Raw genomic sequence first — 22,437 nt, forward strand, 5'->3', positions numbered from 1 at the left:
TAGCTCGTCATTAACATGGCTAGCTAAGCGAGCAAAAACTTGGTTAACTTCTACTTGGTAGTCATCCCGGATCCGGGAGCACCCTCATCAGTAAAAAAGCTGACTAGCATAGCCTAGCATAGCGCCACAAGTAAATACTAGCATCTAAATATCATGAAATCACAAGTCCAAGACACCAGATGAAAGATACACATCTTGTGAATCCAGCCATCATTTCCGATTTTTAAAATGTTTTACAGGGAAAACACAATATGTATTTCTATTAGCTAACCACCATAGCAAAAGACTCAACCGCATATTTTCACAATTTTTTTACCGCATAGGTAGCTATCACAAATTCGACCAAATAAAGATATAAATAGTCACTAACCAAGAAACAACTTCATCAGATGAGTCTTATAACAGATTTATTGTATAGCATATGTTTTGTTCGAAGAATGTGAATATTTCAGGTATAAATCATAGTTTTACATTGCAGCCACCATCACAAATCTCACCAAAGCAGCTAGAATAACTACAGAGACCAACATGAAATACCTAAATACTCATCATAAAACATTTATGAAAAATACATGGTGTACAGCAAATGAAAGACAAACATCTTGTGAATCCAGCCAATATTTCTGATTTTTTAAGTGTTTTACAGCGAAAACACAATATAGCATTATATTAGCTTACTACAATAGCCTACCATACAACCGCATTCATTCAACGCAACGTTAGCGATAGCGAATAAACCAGCAAAAGATATAAATTATTTCACAAACCTTCACAAACTTCATCAGATGACAGTCCGAAAATGTGCATATTTAGCGGTACAATTCGTGGTTTTACAATGTGAATACGTAGCCAAACTGCACAAAATTATCCGGATATATTTCTGACACTCACATAATCTAATCAAATAACTAATCATAAACTTTACTAAAAAATACATGTTGGACAGCAAATTAAAGATACACTAGTTCTTAATGCAACCGCTGTGTTAGATTTTTAAAAATAACATCATAAATGGTTCCTACTATTTGATGAGCTTCCATCAGAATCTTGAACAAGGTGTCCTTTGTCCAGAATAATCGTTGTTCGGTTGTAAAATGTCCTCTTCATCTGTGGAATTAGCAAACAAAGCGAGCCATGTGGCGCAGTAGTGTCCAACTCACCATAACGCATAGAAAAGAAAATTCCGAAAATCGCAATAAACTGATATAACTCGGTTTAAAATAACTACCTTATGATGTTTTTAACACATATATCAAATTAAATCAGAGCCGGAGATATCTAACGTCTATAACGAAAGCTTTTCAGAACGCAATGCAGAGGTCCATCTCGCGCCAAGCTGAACGGTGAAAAGACTTGTCTCGTCATTCCAACAGGTCTTATTCGGCCTCAGATAGAGCTATACACCCCATTCCACCTCTCACAGTCTATTGACATCTAGTGGAAGGCGTATGCAGTGCATGTAGATCCATAGATTTCAAGCATATTAATAGGATGGCCCTGGAACAGAGCCTCGATTTCAGATTTTTCACTTCCTGACAGGAAGTTTGCTGCAAAATGAGTTCTGTTTTACTCACAGATATAATTCAAACGGTTTTAGAAACTAGAGTGTTTTCTGTCCAATAGTAATAATAATATGCATATTGTACGAGCAAGAATTGAGTACGAGGCAGTTTAATTTGGGACCGATTTTTTACAAAGTGAAAATAGCGCCCCCCTATTGACAAAAGGTTTTAACTTGCTGAATAGGTCTTCAATACATTAACGGCAAAATAAATATATACATAGCCACATTCGCTATTGACTTTAGGATATATGAACCAGTTTTCTAAAACACTATTGTGTTACAGTTTTAAACAGTTTTTATATAGATAAGAAAGAGACACGAACCTGCTCTCAGAATATCTCTCAAACTGAGGAGCAGGCAGACCAACTTCCCAAATAGGGGAGAAGCACTCAAAACCCACTAGTTGTTCTTTCAAAGAAAATAATACAAAAATGGTAAATCCGAAGACCTCTCGTATTACCAACCTTACTACAATGGCAGCAAATATTTTTATGAATTCAGTGACACATAATGAAAGGAACCTATATACACTGCTCAAAAAAATTAAGGGAACACCTAAACAACACAATGTAACTCCAAGTCAATCACACTTCTGTGAAATCAAACTGCCCACTTAGGAAGCAACACTGATTGACAATAAATTTCACATGCTGTTGTGCAAATGGAATAGACAAAAGGTGGAAATTATAGGCAATTAGCAAGACACCCCCAATAAAGGAGTGATTCTGCAGGTGGTGACCACAGACCACTTCTCAGTTCCTATGCTTCCTGGCTGATGTTTTGGTCACTTTTGAATGCTGGCGGTGCTCTCACTCAAGTGGTAGCATGAGACGGAGTCTACAACCCACACAAGTGGCTCAGGTAGTGCAGCTCATCCAGGATGGCACATCAATGCGAGCTGTGGCAAGAAGGTTTGCTGTGTCTGTCAGCGTAGTGTCCAGAGCATGGAGGCGCTACCAGGAGACAGGCCAGTACATCAGGAGACGTGGAGGAGGCCGTAGGAGGGCAACAACCCAACAACCCCATTCGTTGCATTTATATCTGCAACGTTCGAATACTGAATGTGGGCCTGGGCATTTGGGATAATTGTTTTTAAATTTGTACTTTTATTCAATGTTCTAGGATATTTCCTTTTCAAGCATTTTCTTTGAAACATATTAGTAGCAATAGGAATGTTCTTGTTTTGCTGGGAACCATATTCTGCGGACACTTGAATGGCGAGCTGGTCTCTGGCATCACTCATAGAGCTCTCTCTTATCTTCTCTTGGTCTGTTATCCCTTATCCTACAATTCCTGCTTTTGACCCATGACCCCTTTATGCCCTGTGGCTTTTTGTCATCAAACCGTTGGTCCTATTCCAAATGCTCTGTGTTGCCCCACCCGCGTGCACCTTGGCCACCCCTCTACGTGCCATACTGCCTCGCCCCCTTCCCTCCTCAGCCTGAACCCGAGCAGCCCCCTGCAGCGGAGGAGCCCAAGCAGAACGACAAAGAGTCCCAGGAGGCCAAGGCCGGCTGGGAGGAAGACAAGCCTGCAGCCAACCAGGGTGGCTGGGGCGATGATGAGACTGGGGCCGCCCCGAGCTGGGATACTGAAGGGACACCGCAGGCTTCTCAGGCAGGCTGGGACCAGGATGTGACCCAGACTGGGCATTCTCAGGGTGACTGGGGCGATAACAGGGCCCAGGTAGGGGAAGAGGCTGCAGATGCTGCCACTGATGGACAGGCAGGCTGGGTTGATGCGGGTGCCCAGGCTGGGTGGGCAGAGGAGCCAACTGCAGACGGGCAGGTGGGCTGGGCGGACTCTGGGCAGACTGGCTGGGCTGACTCAGAGCAGAGCGTGAGTAGGCGGGGAACGAGGAAGTACCGTAGGGGAGTGTAGATGTGCTATAGGTAGCGCTGGTAGATGGACAGGAGGTTCATTACAGTAGTGATGGGAGACCAAGGCTTCAAAAACACGATGGACAGCTGGGTGTTGATCGTTGACTGGGACAAACAAACACCCTGTGAGTACCCCATCTGACAGAAGGTTGATCAAGTTTCAGTCTCCCATCTTTAGGATCCGTAGATAAATGGCATGGCTGTTGTGGCGGTCTGATGGTGGCACATGTTGACAGATTGTGCCCAGGGAGAGAGTCTTTGTGCCTGTGTGTATGTATTCCTGTGAAGTCTTCATACCTGTATGTGTATGCTGATCTCTGTGGGGTGGGAGGGATACATGTCCATTGGGAATTCTCACCTCCCCTTTCGCTCCCTTCCAGACTGACACTGCTGTGGCGGCCGCTGCAGGGGCTGCAACCGTAAGTACTGGAGAAAATAGGCCATTCATATGCAGAACAAACATTGGGTCCCTGGCATATCATTCCCTCTACAGTGTGATGTAACCATTGTAGAATTGATTGACCACTTAATACATTTCTCAGTATCAAATGAAGCCTGTTCTCTGCTTATTTCTGATTCCAGACTGCGGTGACCAATGGGTCTTCTGAGGTGCTGCCGGCTGGAGTCATTTACAAGGTAAGCCCTTCGCTTTTCTTGTTTCTAGAGGACCATAGAGACAGCTACTTAAAGGGGGTTGTTTGCACACCTAGTTCCAGGTTCATGGAGGAAGAAAACTCCAGCACACTAGTATTTTTCAATATTCTGCCAACAATGGATCTTGGTTGTTGCGGTCAGTATATCTTAAATCAGGTAGCAATATCGCTGTGTGTGATGTTATAAAAAAAAAATCAGGTCAAAGCCATGCATGACTACGCTGCCACCGATGGAGACGAGCTGGAGATGAAAGCAGGAGATGTTGTGCTGGTCCTGGCCTGGGAGAATCCTGATGAGCAGGTCAGTAGCCTGCTGCATTCTACCCCAATTGACAACTATAACATGTTTTCACACGATTGGGTTACATCCTCTGATAACCATGCTGTTTGTGTGTGTGCAGGATGACGGCTGGCTCATGGGCGTGAAGGAATCTCATTGGCTGGAGAACAAAGACCTCTTGGCAAAAGGAGTCTTCCCTGAAAACTTTACCCAGAAGTTGTGAGCCGGACGTCCCATCCAACCTGCACTCCCCCTTCCCCTCTCATCCCTTTTCCGTCCTTTGGGACATCTGCCAGGATAGAAACAAACCAAAACCACAATCTCAATCCTTGACCCATGTATCAAATGTGCTGGTATATTTTAGCAGATTCGCACGATTATTGTTTTGACTTGTTACATTTGACTACGTAATGTATGTGTTTTTGCTAATGCTAATGTGGTCAGTAATGTATTTATGCTAAGCTAATGTGGCCAGTAGAAACAAAGAGTATGCTAGTTTCAATGAAAAAGTAATGGATGTCAGACTGCTTGAACACCTTTTGACATGTCATGTAAAAAAAACATTAAGAGTTGCATGATCATTTTACTGTAGTCATTGACTTTGTAACAACATCACACTCCTAGACAGAGATTGGGACTGCTCTGGTATCAGTCCTTCAGTTCTGACTGTGATGAGACGAAAAATGTACTGGTACTGGATCAGAACCTTGGGGCACACCACACCAGATTAAAGCAATGTGACCTGGGTCATGTTCGGAAGGGTACTCTACAGCAAAACGTTTTGCAATGGAAAAACTAAAAATCTCTGTTCTTATTGGACATTTCAGGTAGTATACCTCCACATTTACCCTACTGGCTCTGTTGTCGTTAACTCTTAAGTCTATACTTTGTCTGTATCAAACTTTAAGTCACTATTATTCTATTTTAAAAGACTCCGTAGCTGTTCTGAAACCATGTGATCTTATATCTGTGACCCGTTTAATGTACCATTTGCCCCTGAGAAGTGGGCTCCCTAGGCTGTTGCTCTGCTAAGATTAATGTTTTATCTATTGTACTGTCCCTCTCGCCACCTTTGTATTGTACTGTCCCTCTCTCCTAAGCAGTAGTTGAAGGGAAATAAAGGAAACCCAGCCTTTGCTCTCTCCCTTAGAGAGAAATCTCTCAGAGATTGGGTCAGTGGTCAGGAGTCAGGACACACATCAGAAACAGGCTCCCTAGATCTGTGTATTTTTCTATCAATCCCTCTCCTGTGAAAGAGATTCCTGGGACATGTGTTAGGGAATGGTGTGCAGAAGCCCTGCAGGGTTGCAACCATATACATGGAATCAATAGAAAGGGCTTTGAAGTTGAAACCTCTAGCCCTGGCAATTTGACTGGTAAACTCATGTGTGCAATGGCTGCCAGTCCACCCACTATGCCATCATTGACTTGAATGAGGAAGCCTGTTCTATGGATTCTATTTCTATGGTTGCGACAACTTTTGTGAAACACTGGATAACTAAAGCAAGAGCATAATATGCTCTCAACTCTGTGGTATTGGTTTCATTAGAACCTCAGGTTATGGCCTGGCTCTGAGTGGAGTGAAGCCTGTCGATAATGGCTCAATCATAAAATCTACACCTAGCTGTCTGTATTAGAATATGTTGATAAGGGCTAGAGGTGAGGGGTAATTAACAAACAGCATGTTCAGAAGAGTTTTATAACTGTGGTTAATGTTCTGATCAAAAGTAAGGCAACTATTTATGGGTGTCATACAATTTCTATGTAACAATCCATACAAGTATTCAAAGAGCCCTGAAACAAATCATCTCAATGTCCATTGTGTCCTGCTGAAAACCAAAGTTAAACTCAGTCAAATTAAGCCTATGGGATGTACTGTGTTCAAATCCTAGATGTAGCTGAAAATCAACACCTGTGTGAACACACTGTGACTGTATGTTAAAAATATCTCTCAGTGGAAAGTGATCAAGCCTGTAACCGACAGTCTTCTTTACAACATTAAAGATGGGTTCAACACCAGACACTGTGGCCTACATTGTTTCACCTGCTTTACACCTGGGGGTTAGAACACCTCTGCATGCAGGCCTGTATGGTGATAGCCTAAACAACATTTTCACACCCTACTGATCACACATCAGAAGACCAATCAGACAGCTGCTCCTTACTCGGGGACTACACCCACATAGTAGTGGTCTGTGCTACTTTATTATAACACCAGGTGGCAGTGTGACTTGCCAGGCCTTTACGGCAAAGCACTGTAATGGCGGCCAATAGCAGGACTTGCTTAGTCACATTCCTCTCATGACATCATTGCTGCTTCTGTGGTGAATATACAGTATGCTCTGTTAGCAGGTGCATGCGATGGAGATGCTTCCAGGACTCAGACTGGCTCCCCTTTCAAGCCATGCCTCAAACAATCACTACGGATTCAGTGACATAAATACATATTTCTTAACTCCCAAATAAGTATAGGTATATTCATAAGTATAGGTAAGTTCATAAGTATAGGTATATTCATAAGTATAGGTATATTCATAAGTATAGGTAAGTTCATAAGTATAGGTATATTAAAGTATTTTCATCCCCATGAATTCATTCATTTATCATATGAAATGGATAAACAAGTCAAATGTTTTAAAACTTGATAATTTTGTAAACAAACTAATTATAAATGATTCCTTGTGCCAATGAAGGAGTCTGAGTTAGAAGGTCACCTTGGTGTAGCCGTTACCTATGGTGCCGTTGTTACCATAGGATACAGTCAACGAAGCGTGAAACACAACAGAACCCTGCCAGGCCACAGGGACAAGGGGAGGGAGTGAGGGCGGGGAAGGCAGCGCCTTTGAATAACAAATGGCTCAAACAGCAGGGGCTATGGGGGAAGGGATCAACCATCTTAAAGTGACTAATTCCTAAATTCCTTCGTTAACAGACCCATGGTACTGCCACTAACATAGTATGTGTATTTTCTAAATATTTGTTGTGGTACAGGTTGTTTAGGGATTAAGTTACAGTCCCCTTAGGAACCTTTTGTCCTACGTAAGGTGGGGCTGGTCGGTCGGTTGGTCAGAGTTACACATTATCATCCTGGGTAGATGGGGAGGAGTTATTGATGTGCTGCAGGGCTTGTATGCAGTGTCTCCTCTCGAGCTGAATGATTGGCTTTCCTCTTCCCAGCCCAGAACTCCTATCGACCAAACACATTTAACCCCTTTGTTACCAACAACAAAGCTTGTTACCAAGGTGTTCGCTAATCCTATAAATACAGACGAGCCGCCACCAGGACACACGAGCGAGATTTCTGTCGCAGATCCTTAACGTCGGCCTGAAGAAACTGCAACAATGGTAAGCATCTGAATATTATGTCTCCTGCTCCCTTCATGCAGCACTCCCATCTTTTGTTTCTTCACTACGCCTCGTCTCTTAAAACAGATCTGCTTCTTGTTTCATTGCCTTGATAGATCAAATATATATGGTTAGAAATAGAATTGTATTGGCAATATTGATACTGATAATGTTACTGAGCAAATGTAGAGACGCTTAGCTGTAACATTAGAAATTGTATTTAATTGTTTGACCTAAATCCTCCCAAAAACCGTAACCTGAAGTTGTGAACATTTTATTATGTCTAATGGTTTCAATTCTGTCCTTTCTCTGCAGCGTGAATGCATCTCTGTCCACGTCGGCCAGGCAGGTGTCCAGATGGGCAATGCATGCTGGGAACTGTACTGCCTGGAACATGGGATCCAGCCTGATGGACAGATGCCCAGTGATAAGACTATCGGTGGGGGAGATGACTCCTTCAACACCTTCTTCAGTGAGACTGGGGCTGGTAAACATGTTCCTCGTGCAGTCTTTGTGGACCTGGAGCCAACCGTCATCGGTAAGTTGACATACAATTTACCTACTGACGTTCCAATCTCCATATTTTTATAGGTTAAAGCTACAGATATTAAATGTCAATGCCCCATGTCCACAGACGAGGTCCGCACAGGTACCTACCGCCAGCTGTTCCACCCTGAGCAGCTGATCACAGGCAAGGAGGACGCTGCCAACAACTATGCCCGTGGTCACTACACCATTGGCAAGGAGATCATCGACCTGGTACTCGACCGGACGCGCAAACTGGTAAGACCCAACCTAGTCATCTTTCTAGGTGGATGTACCTTCCATCTTTGATAGAAATACATACGGTTTGTAAAGCATTCCTCCCTGTTTCTTTCAGGTAAGAAAGAACTGGTAAGACTCATACCATTTTAAAGCAAGGCCTTGTGTTGACACCAAATGTGGAAATACTAATAAATACTAGTAGAGTGGATCAATATCAATACTTCTATATGATATCAATAATGTTTGATATCGATGTGAGCAAGGCCTATCGTGATATCGGTTTATACTTAAGCAATAAGGCCCAAGGGGGTGTGGTATATAGCCAATATACCACGACTAAGAGCTGTTCTTCTGCAAGACGCAACGCGGAGTGCCTGGACACAGCCCTTAGCCGTGGTATATTGGCCATATATCACAAACCCCCCAAGGTGCCTTATTGCTATTGTAAACTGATTACCAACGTAATTAGAGCAGTAAAAATATTTTTTTGTCATACCCCTGGTATACGGTCTGATATACTACGTCTGTCAGCCAATCAGCATTCAGGGCTCGAACCACCCAGTTTATAATTGCTGTTAACCTAGATTATTATGTAAAAAGGCATCCATGACTGTTGCTGCAGACAGAAAACCCGCTCACAGGTTCAACTTAGCTGGAGTGCGTCTGAGTATGCTATTTGAGAACTTTCTCTGTTGTAAAACATCCCACGTATAAATACGGTAATGTTGAGGGTAAAACATAATTTTTTAGCAAAATAGTGTTTTTTAAAAACAAGTGCAAACTTCATGGCGCAGGCCATTCAAAGAGTTGGTTTGATGGTGCCCTCTGATGTCCTCCCCCCGTGCTTGCGGGAACAATAGAGAACAAACGAGGAAAGCACCACCACCCCACTTGTGCCATGTCATGAGGATACCTGGACCACCTATTGAGATGTGCCTTTTGTTAAAGGTGCAATATTCAGAAATCGCTCTGTCATTTCCTGGTTGCAAAGATAATAGTTTGCCTATTATCAGTTTATGTGACAATCACTGTACCATCTAAACCGCTATGAAATACATTTTCAATAACCAGCTGTTTGAAGCTGTTTTTCAAAACCGTAAAAGACGCAAAAACTAAAACTTAACAATCGGAAGCATAGAAATAGTGCACATAGAACAGATCTACCGCTTCTTAGTCTGGCCTTCAATGAGAATGACAGGCAGGTAGCCTAGTGGTTAGAGCGTTGGACTTGTAACTGAAAGGTTGCAAGATCGAATCCCCGAGCTGACAAGGTAAAATCAGCCCCTGAACAAGGCAGTTAACCCACTAGGCCGTCATTGAAAATAAGAATTTGTTCTTAACTGACTTGCCTAGTTAAATAAAAGTAAAATAAAAAACATTTGTATATGAATTTAGTCGGGTCGCCCAAAAAGTGACATTTTGCAGCTTTAATTCAATCATGTAATAAGTGGGGTGGAGAGGAGACTTCAACAGGCTGCCCATTGTATTCAAACTGGTTGTGTAGGTTGATTAGGCCCCATGGACATTCACACCTGGCCCAATAGGCAACCAGCGAGCAGTTGTCTGAACTTCACAAAGCCGTGGAAATGTATTCCACACAGTTGCAATGTTATTCAGTCAAACTAATATGATATCGGTTCGAAAAAGTTAAACTGATGTGGATATTGATTTTCACTAATAAATACATTTCTTACATTTCTACCTTCTGGTTCTTTCAGGCTGACCAGTGCACTGGTCTCCAGGGCTTCCTGATCTTCCACAGCTTTGGAGGAGGCACCGGCTCTGGGTTCACCTCCCTGCTGATGGAACGTCTCTCTGTCGACTATGGGAAGAAGTCCAAGCTTGAGTTTGCCATCTATCCAGCTCCCCAGGTGTCCACTGCTGTGGTGGAGCCTTACAACTCCATCCTGACCACCCACACCACCCTGGAGCACTCGGACTGTGCCTTCATGGTGGACAATGAGGCCATCTATGATATCTGCCGCAGGAACCTGGACATTGAGCGCCCCACCTACACTAACCTCAACAGGCTGATTGGTCAGATCGTCTCCTCCATCACCGCCTCCCTGCGCTTTGATGGGGCCCTTAATGTGGACCTGACAGAGTTCCAGACCAACTTGGTGCCCTACCCCCGTATACACTTCCCTCTGGCCACCTATGCTCCAGTCATCTCTGCTGAGAAGGCCTATCACGAGATGCTATCAGTGGCTGAGATCACCAACGCCTGCTTTGAGCCAGCCAATCAGATGGTGAAATGTGACCCACGTCACGGCAAGTACATGGCCTGCTGCCTGCTCTACCGTGGTGACGTTGTGCCCAAAGATGTCAACTCTGCCATCGCCACCATCAAGACCAAGCGCACCATCCAGTTTGTGGACTGGTGTCCCACTGGCTTCAAGGTCGGTATCAACTACCAGCCACCCACAGTGGTCCCTGGAGGAGATCTGGCCAAGGTCCAGAGAGCTGTGTGCATGCTGAGCAACACCACAGCCATCGCTGAGGCCTGGGCAAGGCTTGACCACAAGTTTGACCTGATGTACGCAAAGAGAGCCTTTGTGCACTGGTATGTGGGAGAGGGCATGGAGGAGGGAGAGTTCTCAGAGGCCAGAGAAGACATGGCAGCCCTGGAGAAAGATTATGAAGAGGTGGGTACTGACAGTGTAGGGGACGAGGGGGAGGAGGAGGGAGAGGAATATTAAAAAGTAGTCAACTGGTACCGAACAACATCTGAAGAACAGGGAATGAAGAGGAGGATGTGGGGGAGGAAGAGTAGGATGTTAAGATCTATAGTCTCAGCTTTACAACATGAATGTTGAAACTACACGAGTCTATGATTGTCAGCCAGACACAGTTTTGACCAAATTGAGAATAGTAACAATCATTTTTAACCATCTATTTCTTTGGATATGAATCCTTTCTGTGAAAAAATAAAGCATTAATTGTCAACGCCCAAAATATTTCTTTGTGTCATGCTTGCTCAAAACCAATTTTTCTGTAATGTCAATATATAAACCCTCTACCCTGTCTCATTCCACAGCTGTTGTTGTGGTAAGAGGTTCTGCCTTGAGGGAAGTCAGTCATACTGTATCACACAATGATCTATTTGAGGAGGTAGTGCACCATCAACCGCCACACACTGGCGTTAATGGTGTCCTCTGTCTTTCCTGAACTTCGGCTAAACTTCTCCATCCCGTCCTGCTCCAGCTGTGGGAGAGTGTTTGGTTAAGGCTGTTGAGTACTGTAAACACACCACTTTTGGTGATACGTAGTCAGCTCACACTGAAGCCATCCAACTCTCAGGTCTCTATTTCTTATGAAACAAAGCGCCAAGCTCAGCTGACACACAGCTGTAAAACACTGACTCCTGAGAAGAAAAAAATGATTGGTAACTAAGACAACCAAATGAGAACTACAGTATCTCCTTAGATACTCATTGATGAAAAGTCAGCTGTGGCTACAGTATCTGTGGTTATACATTGCCCAACACTTGCTTACATCCAGTGTATTTAACAGCTAACAAAACCTTAGTGGTAGAACCATAATCATTTTCACCACACTCAAAAGTAAAACAAATACTGCTGCGGTAATGCCTTAGAGCTGTGAATTTGACAGCATGAATTGTAAAACTACACAATATTGATGGCAAGAATAAACAATTGTTGATATATAATATGCTCTTTTAATAGACAAGCATTTTTATAAATATTACATATAGTTAGCCGATCCTTTGAAAGGAAAGACTGCTTCCCTGGCAAACAATGAAGACTTCTGACCACACACACACACCAGATAAACTAAGAACAAAAGCACTTGGTTTCAAAAAGAACAACTTGTGTGAAGCCAGCTGTTCACATTCTGTTATAGACAATAGGACTATAGACAGAGCTCTCAAATGACACCTGCTTTACGGAAGACAGACGCTGAGGTTTTCCCTAGGCGCCCGCTCACCTGAGGACATTTGCATTGTAAATGAATCTCTACTACTATGGTGACCATAATGATCTCCTGTAACAACAGCCTATTCAGGTCACCATGGGGAGGTATCCATTTTCTTTCCTCGGGGCAACGGGACAACATGACCTTTACAAAATGGATCCTCTTTAGTTGGAAAGAGTTTGAGCAGTAAATGTGTACAGTGTCCTCTAAAGTAAATGAGTGAAAACCATTGAAACAGGATCACAAAATATCTTGAAACTGACTTTGTTCAGAGTGCAAAATACTTTTAAAAATAGTTATTTTTCTTCATATAACTTAACAGGTTACATTTTACTTGTGAAATGTAACTACTATATGAGAGGGGCAAGGCAAATAAATGTAATACATATGGGTCTTATTTCACAAATACTGGACAGGTCAAGGTTACTGTTCACCCATCCTAGACTCAGGGTAGCAATTAATATTATTTGTCTTTGTCCCTGTTTCAGTTAAGAATCAAATATTGTATCAGCTTATCCGAGTTCTCCAGTTACTACAACAATGCACCGTTGTTGCCTAGCAATCCGGCACAGTTAAAAAGTTGCTCCGTGAGCCTTTACATGACAATATAAAAGATTCCCGAGTAGGCAACTGCTTCAAGAGTCTGAAACATGGTGAGAGCGTTTTCTAAAATTGAATGTACGCTTGCAATTTAAAAAGTTAAAATATTTAAAAGACAAATATTAATTTTGTAAAAGATTATGATTTTAGTAATATTTTCATGATACGTTTGTCATCATAGAGGCAATTAACTATAGACTTATCTTTTTTTTTTTAACTCACCAGGCCATAGCAACCTTTATTTGAAATAATTCAATCAAGAAACAGAAACGAGTTTCTCAAATTAGTGTAGCAAGAGTTCAGCTGTTTCCACCACAGCTTGTCTCAAAAAAATCATCTTCTGCATGTGACTTGAGTGATTCCTTTCTCTCTCTCCAGGGTGAATGTATCTCTGTCCACATTGGCCAAGCTGTGGCTCCAATTGGAAATGTATGCTTGGAGCTCTATTGCCTAGAGCATGGGATCCAGCTGGATGGACAGATGCCCCGTGCGGGGGGGGGGGGGGGATGACTCCAACACCTTCTTCAGTGAGACTGGGGCTGGCAAACATGTTCCCCGTGCAGTCTTTGTAGACTTGCAGCCAACTGTCATTGGTAAACAGGAGGCTTTTATTAACAGCTGATGGAATTTGACAAAAAGCATACGTCAATAGTTTTATAAACGTATTGTTGTCTCCCAATAGATGAGGTACGCACAGGTATCCACCGCCAGCTGTTCCACCCTGAGCAGCTGATCACAGGCAAGGAGGATGTTGCCAACAACTATGCCTGTGGTCACTACACCACTGGTAAGGAGATCATCGAACTGGTACTCGATAGGACTCGCAAACTGGTAAGACCCAACCTAGTCATCTTTCTAGGTGGATGTACCTTCTATCTTTGATATAAAAAATATATGATTTGTGACACATTCCTCCGTGGTTCTTTCAGGCTGACAAAGGCACTGGGCACTGGGCTCCAGGGCTCCGGTTTGGGTTCACCTCCCTGCTGATGGAACGTCTCTGTCAACTATGGGAAGAAGTCCAAGCTTGAATTTGCTATTTATCCTGCTCCCGAAGTTTCTACTGCTGTGGTGGATCTGACAGAGTTCCAGACCAACTTGGTGCCCTATCCACTTCCCTCTGGCTACCTATGCTCCAGTCATCTCCGCTGAAAAGGCCCATCACGAGATGCTATCAGTGGCTGACATCACCAACGCCTGCTTTGAGCCAGCCAATCAGATGGTGAAATGTGACCCACGTCACAGCAAGTACATGGCCTGCTGCCTGCTCTACCATGGTGATGTTGTGCCCAAAACTCTGCCATCGCCACAATCAAGACCAAGCGCACCATCCAGTTTGTGGACTGGTGTCCCACTGGCTTCAAGGTCGGTATCAACTACCAGCCACCCACAGTGGTCCCTGGAGGAGATCTGGCCAAGGTCCAGAGAGCTGTGTGCATGCTGAGCAACACCAGCTTGATAGCTTGCAAATGTGCAAACAATCCATTCAGGACCGCATCTCTCTCCCCTTCATAATTTGCATGTTTTGAATTGCACAAGCCATGTCTTCAATAAAACACCATTGTCTTACAGTGTGAATGAAAATCAGCATTGTTCTCCATTCACTCATCACCATATGAATGCGACTTGTATTAAAAAAGTAGGGCTACTCTTACACTAGGCTAGAAATCCAGAGGCTGACGATCAATCAAACAGAGACTATTCATCACAGCCCTATACTACAAAATTCTTCACCATGAGTGGCTTCAATAAGTTACTAAAACAACATTAACGGTCATTCAATAAATTCTCGCAAACTAGGTAGGGAAGCTACAAACGGTATTTTACATTTCATTTTTCGATCTTGTGTAGTTCTAAAATTGACTAAAAATAGTATTTAAAGTTCAATGAAATACCTCATCCACCCACAACATTTATTAACAAGTTACACCTCACATCAAAGTTTGATCAAAATCTAGTCAAATACACTGAGTGTACAAAACATTAGGAACACCTGCTCTTTCCATGACAGACTGACCAGGTGAATCCAGGTGAACGCTATGATCCCTTATTGGGGTCACCTGTTAAATCCACTTCAAATCAGTGTAGATGAAGGGCAGGAGACAGGCTAAAGAAGGATTTTTAAGCCTTGAGACAATTGAAACATGGATTGTGTATGTGTCATTTAGAGGGTGAATGGGCAAGACAAAATATTTAAGTGCCTTTGAGCGGGGTATGGTAGTAGGTGCCAGGCGCACCGGTTTGTGTGTGTCAAGAACTGCAAATCTGCTGGGTTTTTCATGCTCAACAGTTTCCCGTGTGTATCAAGAATGGTCCACCACCCAAAGGACATTCAGCCAACTTGACACAACTGTGGGAAACATTGGAGTCAACATGGGCCAGCATCCCTGTGGAACACTTGACACCTTGTAGAGTCCATGCCCCGACAAATTGAGGCTGTTCTGAATGAAAAATGGGGTGCACCACAATATTAGGAAGGTGTTCCTAATGTTTTGTACAATCAGTGCATGTGATTGAGTTGAAATGTAACTAGGCTCGTCTTCCAAATGTTTAGTTGGAGCCAAAAACAAATAGCTAATTCCATAGCAGTTCAGTCTTTGTAAAGCTGACCTACAATTGTGTTCTCTACAAAACTAGGTTAACAGGGTACTTAAAAAGGTGCCATCTCCAATATTTACTAGCATTTAAATTAATGATAAAGGCCTACACATCGATTCTTAAGAAAGTGTTACCAATATAACTTATAAATGCCCCTTGAGCATGATTGAAAAAATACATTTAGGATTGTGACAAATATTTCTTACTTTAAAAAGATTACTTTCGGTTTAGGTTACTTCTCAGCTCTTTTGTTCCCAGTAGCAGGTATTATATGCAAAGTTGCAAGCCCTTCCCGTGCTTTGAGTAGTTTCTTTCCCTTCCAGTAGAGCCAACTTCCATTCCCTGTTCTCTACATTTCATATTATATTAGTGATAGTGATTATGAAAGATATTAGTCATCTCACTATGTAACATCTGCTTGTCAACCTTTTTTTGCCCGAGGAGCATTCCTTTGGGTTATAGAGTCTTTTTGTGTGGAGTGTGGACTGTGCTTTGAAAGCAGAACTACAGCTCTGACTCTGTCCCTGAGAAAGATTAGCAGCTTGCCGAGGGACCGCCCCTTTTTTTGTGCTAACAGTCGCTCCCGCCAAGAGAAAATAATACAGCTTCCTGCACCCCCCACCCTCCACCAGACAGTATAAAACCCCCACCGTGGCCCCCTCCCCCATTACAGCCTTCATTCTCCGAATCCTCAACGTCGGCCGAAGGAAAGAAATCTGTCAAAATGGTGAGTGCTGAGTACTGCAGTTGATTCTGAAAAAAATAAATAACTACATTTTAGACAAACAGTGAGAGAAATAAAAATGTCCTTGGAACATTTGTACATTTTACGTCAAATATATAGGGGTATATTTATTTCTAGTTTGTTAGTGTTTGATAACTATACACTATCATTGGCTAATGTTACAGTTTTTTTTATCTTATAGATAGCATTAAAAGCCACACTGCCGTTGTTGGATAGGCTGTGGGTTTGGGTGCAGTGGAGACAGACTCAGCACTGTGACGAAGGGGACTCAGAGCATGTGGGGCTGACGCCAGAGAACTGGCACAGTTTCCTCCACCAGCGGGAGGAAAGCACATTACAGTCAGAAGCACTTGCCTCAATTTGATGTAGAAATGAATTTTCAAGAACAATTATTCCATTTGTTTGGGTGGAGGGGTATTTACAAAATTGTTTACTTGACCATTTGTTTTGGCTAAATGCTATTTTTTTGTACTTTCATTCTTGAGTAATAACAGGGGAGGGGATTTTTGTATCTGGGTTGAGCAGTTATGACGGAAAAAAAAGTTTGAGTATGGTTCTAGAGGACACAATCAGATATCCTGTCTGTGCGTTACACAAAGCAGCGCGCTTTGGCACTGAGGGCTGAGTGGGGAGTGGCCTGCCGGGCTATGGATTTTTCCTCTGTAGCACTGGGAGTTCATAACTGCACTGCTGGTTTCATTGGAGAACGACTGCCCCCTCTCATTGAAGACAGGGTTAGTTCAAGACCGACCGCAGCACTACAGGCATTGTTAGAAGAAAACAGGATCCCCCCATTATAATGAATGGAACAAATTGCAATCATCATGGTCAATCTTCCTGTAAATAAATGTTTTTTTGGGAAGACAATCACGGTACCAATAATTGGGGTTCACACAGCTCAGTCACTGTGGGGCTGCAGTAATAGCCTGCATATGACTCAGCATTCAGCTGCCCAAAGCTTCACAGCCTACGGAGGAGCAACCCCACCCTTTAACCAGCTGTCGTTGGGGTAATATAAGATTTAAAGATGGGACAGGTGTTAGACACAGTAAAATGACTACTCTCACTATTGATTCATAATAATTTGTATCCTAACAATAGGACTACTGATTTGCAGTTGGTAAGGATGGTGCTTGTTGCCAAGCAGCAATGACATTGAATCCCTGGCCTATGATCGATTCAGATATCTAGACTCGGACAGTGAGAGAGAGTATCATTGGAAACTGTGGGCTATATGCATGTGACCAGTCTGCAGCCAGGAATCTAAAACGGAAAACAAAGGAAAGGACCAGAAATAGAAGGCCCTACCTTCATCATGAATAGGATTCACAGATGTCAGGGCTGATTTCATTGTAAGGATCGTTTTCAGATTTTCTTCCACAGCCAGTTCCATGAATAACACTTGCTCTTATTCATCCAACGGAGCTCTTCAGAGTTGGTGGAGGTGTAAGCGGTTTCTTGGCCACAAACAGTTTGGCCTGTACCTAGAGCCATTCATGAATTGTAGTGTCGACATTTGTCTTTTGTGTTTGATTGAATAACAGATAGGATATCCATGAGCATTCATCAGTTGAGGGATGACGTTTTCTTGACGTTGAGCTTCATGAAGGCCATAAGTTGACATCTCTGTTTCTCTGCAGCGTGAGTGTATTTCTATGCATGTCGGCCAGGCCGGAGCCCAGATGGGCAATGCATGCTGGGAATTGTACTGCCTTGAGCATGGGATCCAGCCTGATGGACAGATGCCCAGTGATAAGGGGGGAGATGACTCGTTCAACACCTTCTTCAGTGAGACTGGGGCTGGCAAACACGTTCCTCGTGCAGTCTTTGTGGACCTGGAGCCAACAGTCATCGGTAATGAACCTATCCTCAAATCACAAAATGTAAAACATACCCAGTAATATATATATTTTTCTTTCTTTCTTTTTCGGACAGTATCTGTACTTTGATTCTAACTGGCTTTCATCCTGTCATTACACAGATGAAGTACGCACAGGTACCTACCGCCAGCTGTTCCACCCTGAGCAGCTGATCACAGGCAAGGAGGACGCTGCCAACAACTATGCCCGTGGTCACTACACCATTGGCAAGGAGATCATCGACCTGGTACTCGATAGGACTCGCAAACTGGTAAGATCCATTTCATTGCTAGGCCTTGTACTGAAACCAAAAGGTATACATTTCAATGAAGGGTAATAATTACATTTTCTTCCCTTTGTTTCTTTCAGGCTGACCAGTGCACTGGGCTCCAGGGCTTCCTGATCTTCCACAGCTTTGGAGGAGGCACCGGCTCTGGGTTCACCTCCCTGTTGATGGAACGTCTCTCTGTCGACTATGGGAAGAAGTCCAAGCTTGAATTTGCTGTTTACCCTGCTCCCCAAGTTTCTACGGCTGTGGTGGAGCCTTACAACTCCATCCTGACTACCCATACCACCCTTGAGCACTCGGACTGTGCCTTCATGGTGGACAATGAGGCCATCTATGATATCTGCCGCAGGAACCTCGACATTGAGCGCCCCACCTACACCAACCTCAACAGGCTGATTGGTCAGATCGTCTCCTCCATCACCGCCTCCCTGCGTTTCGATGGAGCTCTCAATGTGGACCTGACAGAGTTCCAGACCAACTTGGTGCCTTACCCCCGTATCCACTTCCCTCTGGCCACCTATGCTCCAGTCATCTCTGCTGAGAAGGCCTACCATGAGCAGCTGTCTGTTGCTGACATCACCAACGCCTGCTTTGAGCCAGCCAATCAGATGGTGAAATGTGACCCACGTCACGGCAAGTACATGGCCTGCTGCCTGCTCTACCGTGGTGACGTTGTGCCCAAAGATGTCAACTCTGCCATCGCCACCATCAAGACCAAGCGCACCATCCAGTTTGTGGACTGGTGTCCCACTGGCTTCAAGGTCGGTATCAACTACCAGCCACCCACAGTGGTCCCTGGAGGAGATCTGGCCAAGGTCCAGAGAGCTGTGTGTATGCTGAGCAACACCACAGCCATCGCTGAGGCCTGGGCCAGGCTTGACCACAAGTTTGACCTGATGTACGCCAAGAGAGCCTTTGTGCACTGGTATGTGGGAGAGGGCATGGAGGAGGGAGAGTTCTCAGAGGCCAGAGAAGACATGGCAGCCCTGGAGAAGGATTATGAAGAGGTGGGTACTGACAGCATCGGAGAAGATGAAGAAGGAGAGGAGTACTAAAGGGTGTAACTCCTGATCTGCTGATGTTCCATTAATATAGTCTACCAGTCCCGGATAGTGCAAGTAGTAAAAAAACAACAAAAAGGGTTTAACGGACTAATATTGGAAATCATTCCATAGAGTAAGCACATTCCACCCAGCTACAAGAAGAACCTTCCTGCCTCACATCAGCCATTTTAAATAAAATATGAAAATAAAATGAGTGTCTTGTGTTTATTGGATGAAACCTCTTGGTATGTCAACATGAAGTAGCAGATATATCTGACACGTTGAGCATAACGACAGCGTAATTTCGCAAAATAATATGCAGCATCATTTGGATGTGTGCAACAAAAGTTCTACATTCCCCTTCTGCTACCATTTCTGTCAAGCCGTCTACATATACAGTATAAAGCATATGTTCAATAAATTCAACATATGCACAACACAGAAGGCACTGCAACTGCCTCTGCAACGCAATGCTGCAAGGCAAACGCAGTGTTCCATTGGAAATTAATGTACTTCTGGTGTACCAACCAATACAATGACGCTGTCGGTGCGATCGAGGCGTGAGGTGATGTGTCAAGCTGAGAAAAAGATTAATCATATAACTGTAGGACATTTTAAAGTGAGCAATTTCTAAAGTAGGTGGTAGGCCAAGCTATACGGAGCTGCAAAACTTACAAGTCAGACATTTAGAGAGATTTACTGAACCAGATTTGATCAAACATTAACCCTCTCGCTCTCCGTAATCTCTCCAGATGTTTTCTGACCATACAACTGCTACTGCATCCTATAGTACAGATCCTGTGCATCAAAATGCACTCAAGTTATAATACTGTATGCTGGAAATTTATGGAATTCACTTTCATTGGTAAACAATCTCCACTTTGAAAAACAACCCAATCCTCTTACTGAGCTCTTCACTGCCTTGCTAGCAATGAAGAGATTAAACATGCATTAGGGCCTAAATGTAAACAGCCTTTCCCTTCTATGGTTGATTTAAGTGATGGTTATCCTGCATCCTGTTGTTAAATCCCACTTTGTTAGACCCTCAAAGTCAAAATATTGCTGTCTACCAAACCCAGTATCAATAAGAGGACTTAAAGTATAGGCATATATAAGAGAAAACAATAACTCATTGTTTTCGCGGTTTCTGTGATTATCTACCTTATGACATACACTCTACACATTTTCTAATAGTGCTTTCATGACAACTGGGAACTCTCTGACATCCGACGTCAGGGCGTTCAAAACAACTGGGAACAAGGGAAAAAAAACGAGCTCCGACTGGGGAAAATCGAACTTGGGTACTCTTTCTGGAGCTCCGACTTGCCGCCCTAAATATAACTGACGTCATGATTTGACCTCGTATTTTCCAGAGTTCCAAGTTGTTTTGAACGCGGCATTGGGAACTCGGTACAAAAACGAGTTCAAATCATGACGTCAGGACAGAGTTCAAGAAAGATGCCCGATTTGTAATTACGAGTTGGATGACCGCTCAAAACCGTTTTCCGAGCCGGAGCTAGTTTCCCCGCCTCTTGCTATCAGATTATAGTCGAACGTAAACTAGACTGGGCAATAAAATAGTGAGCTGCATTGTTTTTTTTCACCAAAGGAGAATACGACTACCATGAAATTCGTCAGGAGACAATCTTAAAAGTACACATTTTCGCTAATTCTTTCTGTATGAAGGGGATGCTATGCCTGAAGTTAGCTAGCTCTTCTAGCTAACGGCTCTCTGGCGCGCGATATGCCTTCATGGCTGGCCAAAACATTGTTATTTTAAATTGAATCAAAAGGACTTCGTGGTTGAAAGCACATTTATATTACTGTAACGTTATTAATGTTCATAACACTTGGATTGGATGACTTTGTCAGCATATTGGGATGAAACCTTACCTCACACTAGCTCTCGTTGGCATGCCAGACTCGTGATAGGAGACGTCAGTCTGTTTGCATGGCACATACGACACGTGCATGTTTGAAAACCAATTTGACCCCTTGAACGATTGTGATTGGTAGGATTTGAATGTCCAAATGACCAAAAAAAATGAAAACCTTCACAATAAATAAGTAAACATTGAAAAAAAATATCAGAGAAAACAGCACTCAGTATATTAGGCATTTGCAACACACACATCAACGTTTATTAGTTACCACACAAAGTTACAAAATAGGCATTTTTCATATTTTAACATTTTTTGTTTATTTTTTCTGGTTTGCTTGAGGTAAACAACAATAATTGAACAAATCATTTACAACAATCTATATGGCACAGGAAGAGAAGAGGGAAGTAAGGGTTAGTCATTTTTCCCAGAGAGTTAGTAAAACACGAGAACATGGAATGTGAATGAGCAGGGTTTGAGATTTGGGTAAATTGTAAACAAATACACTCTGAGGAGCAGGGAGAATCGGAGAGTGACAGCTGGGAACCCTTCTTGACTCTCATCCATCCTCAATCACCAACCACAGCCGAAACCTTTGTGATGACACTCTCTGAAAAGGACATAGTTCTTTGATGTAAAACGTTAAATTATTATGATTTTTATCTACCTTTGAGAGAACAATAAGCCATCTCAGCTCACCCCAATAACCTGGAACCCGTTCACAAGGGGACTCTGTCAGAGGACACGTATAGAAGATGACAGAAACACCCTCTTCCTCATCACCACCACCAAAGAGAATAGCAAGAAATCGAAGGCATCATTCAAACAGGAGAGAAAGCACAAAGAACAGCTTGGTCAATCTACACCATATTGTAGAGAAAAGGGGAGGTAAGACACAGTTGATGATTGAAGATATAATTCCATGGCGCAAGGGAAGGATCATTGAGTGGGGGGGGGGGGGGGGGGGCAGGTAGGTAGGCAGTTCTGGATCAAGTTGGTT

At 43.3% G+C, this 22,437-nt stretch overlaps 3 protein-coding genes and 1 pseudogene across 3 annotated transcripts in view; all 4 read left to right on the forward strand.

Moving 5' to 3' along the window:
• The window catches only part of bin1b (bridging integrator 1b), a 53,916-nt gene extending 47,521 nt beyond the window's left edge, over positions 1 to 6,395 (forward strand). The window contains exons 12-15 of the mRNA XM_038998420.1: positions 3,825 to 3,863; positions 4,027 to 4,080; positions 4,297 to 4,398; positions 4,499 to 6,395. Of these exons, the coding sequence (XP_038854348.1) occupies positions 3,825 to 3,863; positions 4,027 to 4,080; positions 4,297 to 4,398; positions 4,499 to 4,600 (297 nt within the window). The 3' untranslated portion in view covers positions 4,601 to 6,395. The remainder of the gene's footprint in view (positions 1 to 3,824; positions 3,864 to 4,026; positions 4,081 to 4,296; positions 4,399 to 4,498) is intronic.
• Positions 6,396 to 7,609: 1,214 nt separating this feature from the next.
• On the forward strand, positions 7,610 to 11,419 carry LOC120051511 (tubulin alpha-1A chain-like). The gene is made up of 4 exons (XM_038998418.1): positions 7,610 to 7,722; positions 8,038 to 8,260; positions 8,357 to 8,505; positions 10,206 to 11,419. The coding sequence occupies exons 1-4, from the start codon at positions 7,720 to 7,722 to the stop codon at positions 11,184 to 11,186; spliced, it is 1,356 nt and encodes a 451-aa protein (XP_038854346.1). The 5' UTR covers positions 7,610 to 7,719; the 3' UTR covers positions 11,187 to 11,419.
• Positions 11,420 to 13,163: 1,744 nt separating this feature from the next.
• On the forward strand, positions 13,164 to 14,538 carry LOC120050869 (annotated as a pseudogene).
• Positions 14,539 to 16,243: 1,705 nt separating this feature from the next.
• Positions 16,244 to 19,768, forward strand: LOC120051512 (tubulin alpha chain-like). Its single transcript, XM_038998419.1, has 4 exons — positions 16,244 to 16,348; positions 18,007 to 18,220; positions 18,348 to 18,496; positions 18,595 to 19,768. Exons 1-4 carry the CDS (start codon positions 16,346 to 16,348, stop codon positions 19,567 to 19,569), a joined length of 1,341 nt encoding a protein of 446 aa, XP_038854347.1. The 5' UTR covers positions 16,244 to 16,345; the 3' UTR covers positions 19,570 to 19,768.
• The last annotated feature ends 2,669 nt before the right edge of the window (positions 19,769 to 22,437 follow it).

Source organism: Salvelinus namaycush, chromosome 7 (genome assembly GCF_016432855.1).
Source record: "Salvelinus namaycush isolate Seneca chromosome 7, SaNama_1.0, whole genome shotgun sequence".
NCBI classification, from domain to species: domain Eukaryota; kingdom Metazoa; phylum Chordata; class Actinopteri; order Salmoniformes; family Salmonidae; genus Salvelinus; species Salvelinus namaycush.

What these genes read in the sequence shown, in the direction of transcription:
- LOC120051512 (XM_038998419.1), top strand. An exon ending in CCTGGAGCCAACAGTCATCG is followed by an intron (nt 18,221 to 18,347) that starts GTAATGAACCTA and finishes GTCATTACACAG; the next exon opens with ATGAAGTACGCACAGGTACC. An exon ending in TCGATAGGACTCGCAAACTG is followed by an intron (nt 18,497 to 18,594) that starts GTAAGATCCATT and finishes TGTTTCTTTCAG; the next exon opens with GCTGACCAGTGCACTGGGCT.
- LOC120051511 (XM_038998418.1), top strand. An exon ending in CCTGGAGCCAACCGTCATCG is followed by an intron (nt 8,261 to 8,356) that starts GTAAGTTGACAT and finishes CCATGTCCACAG; the next exon opens with ACGAGGTCCGCACAGGTACC. An exon ending in TCGACCGGACGCGCAAACTG is followed by an intron (nt 8,506 to 10,205) that starts GTAAGACCCAAC and finishes TGGTTCTTTCAG; the next exon opens with GCTGACCAGTGCACTGGTCT.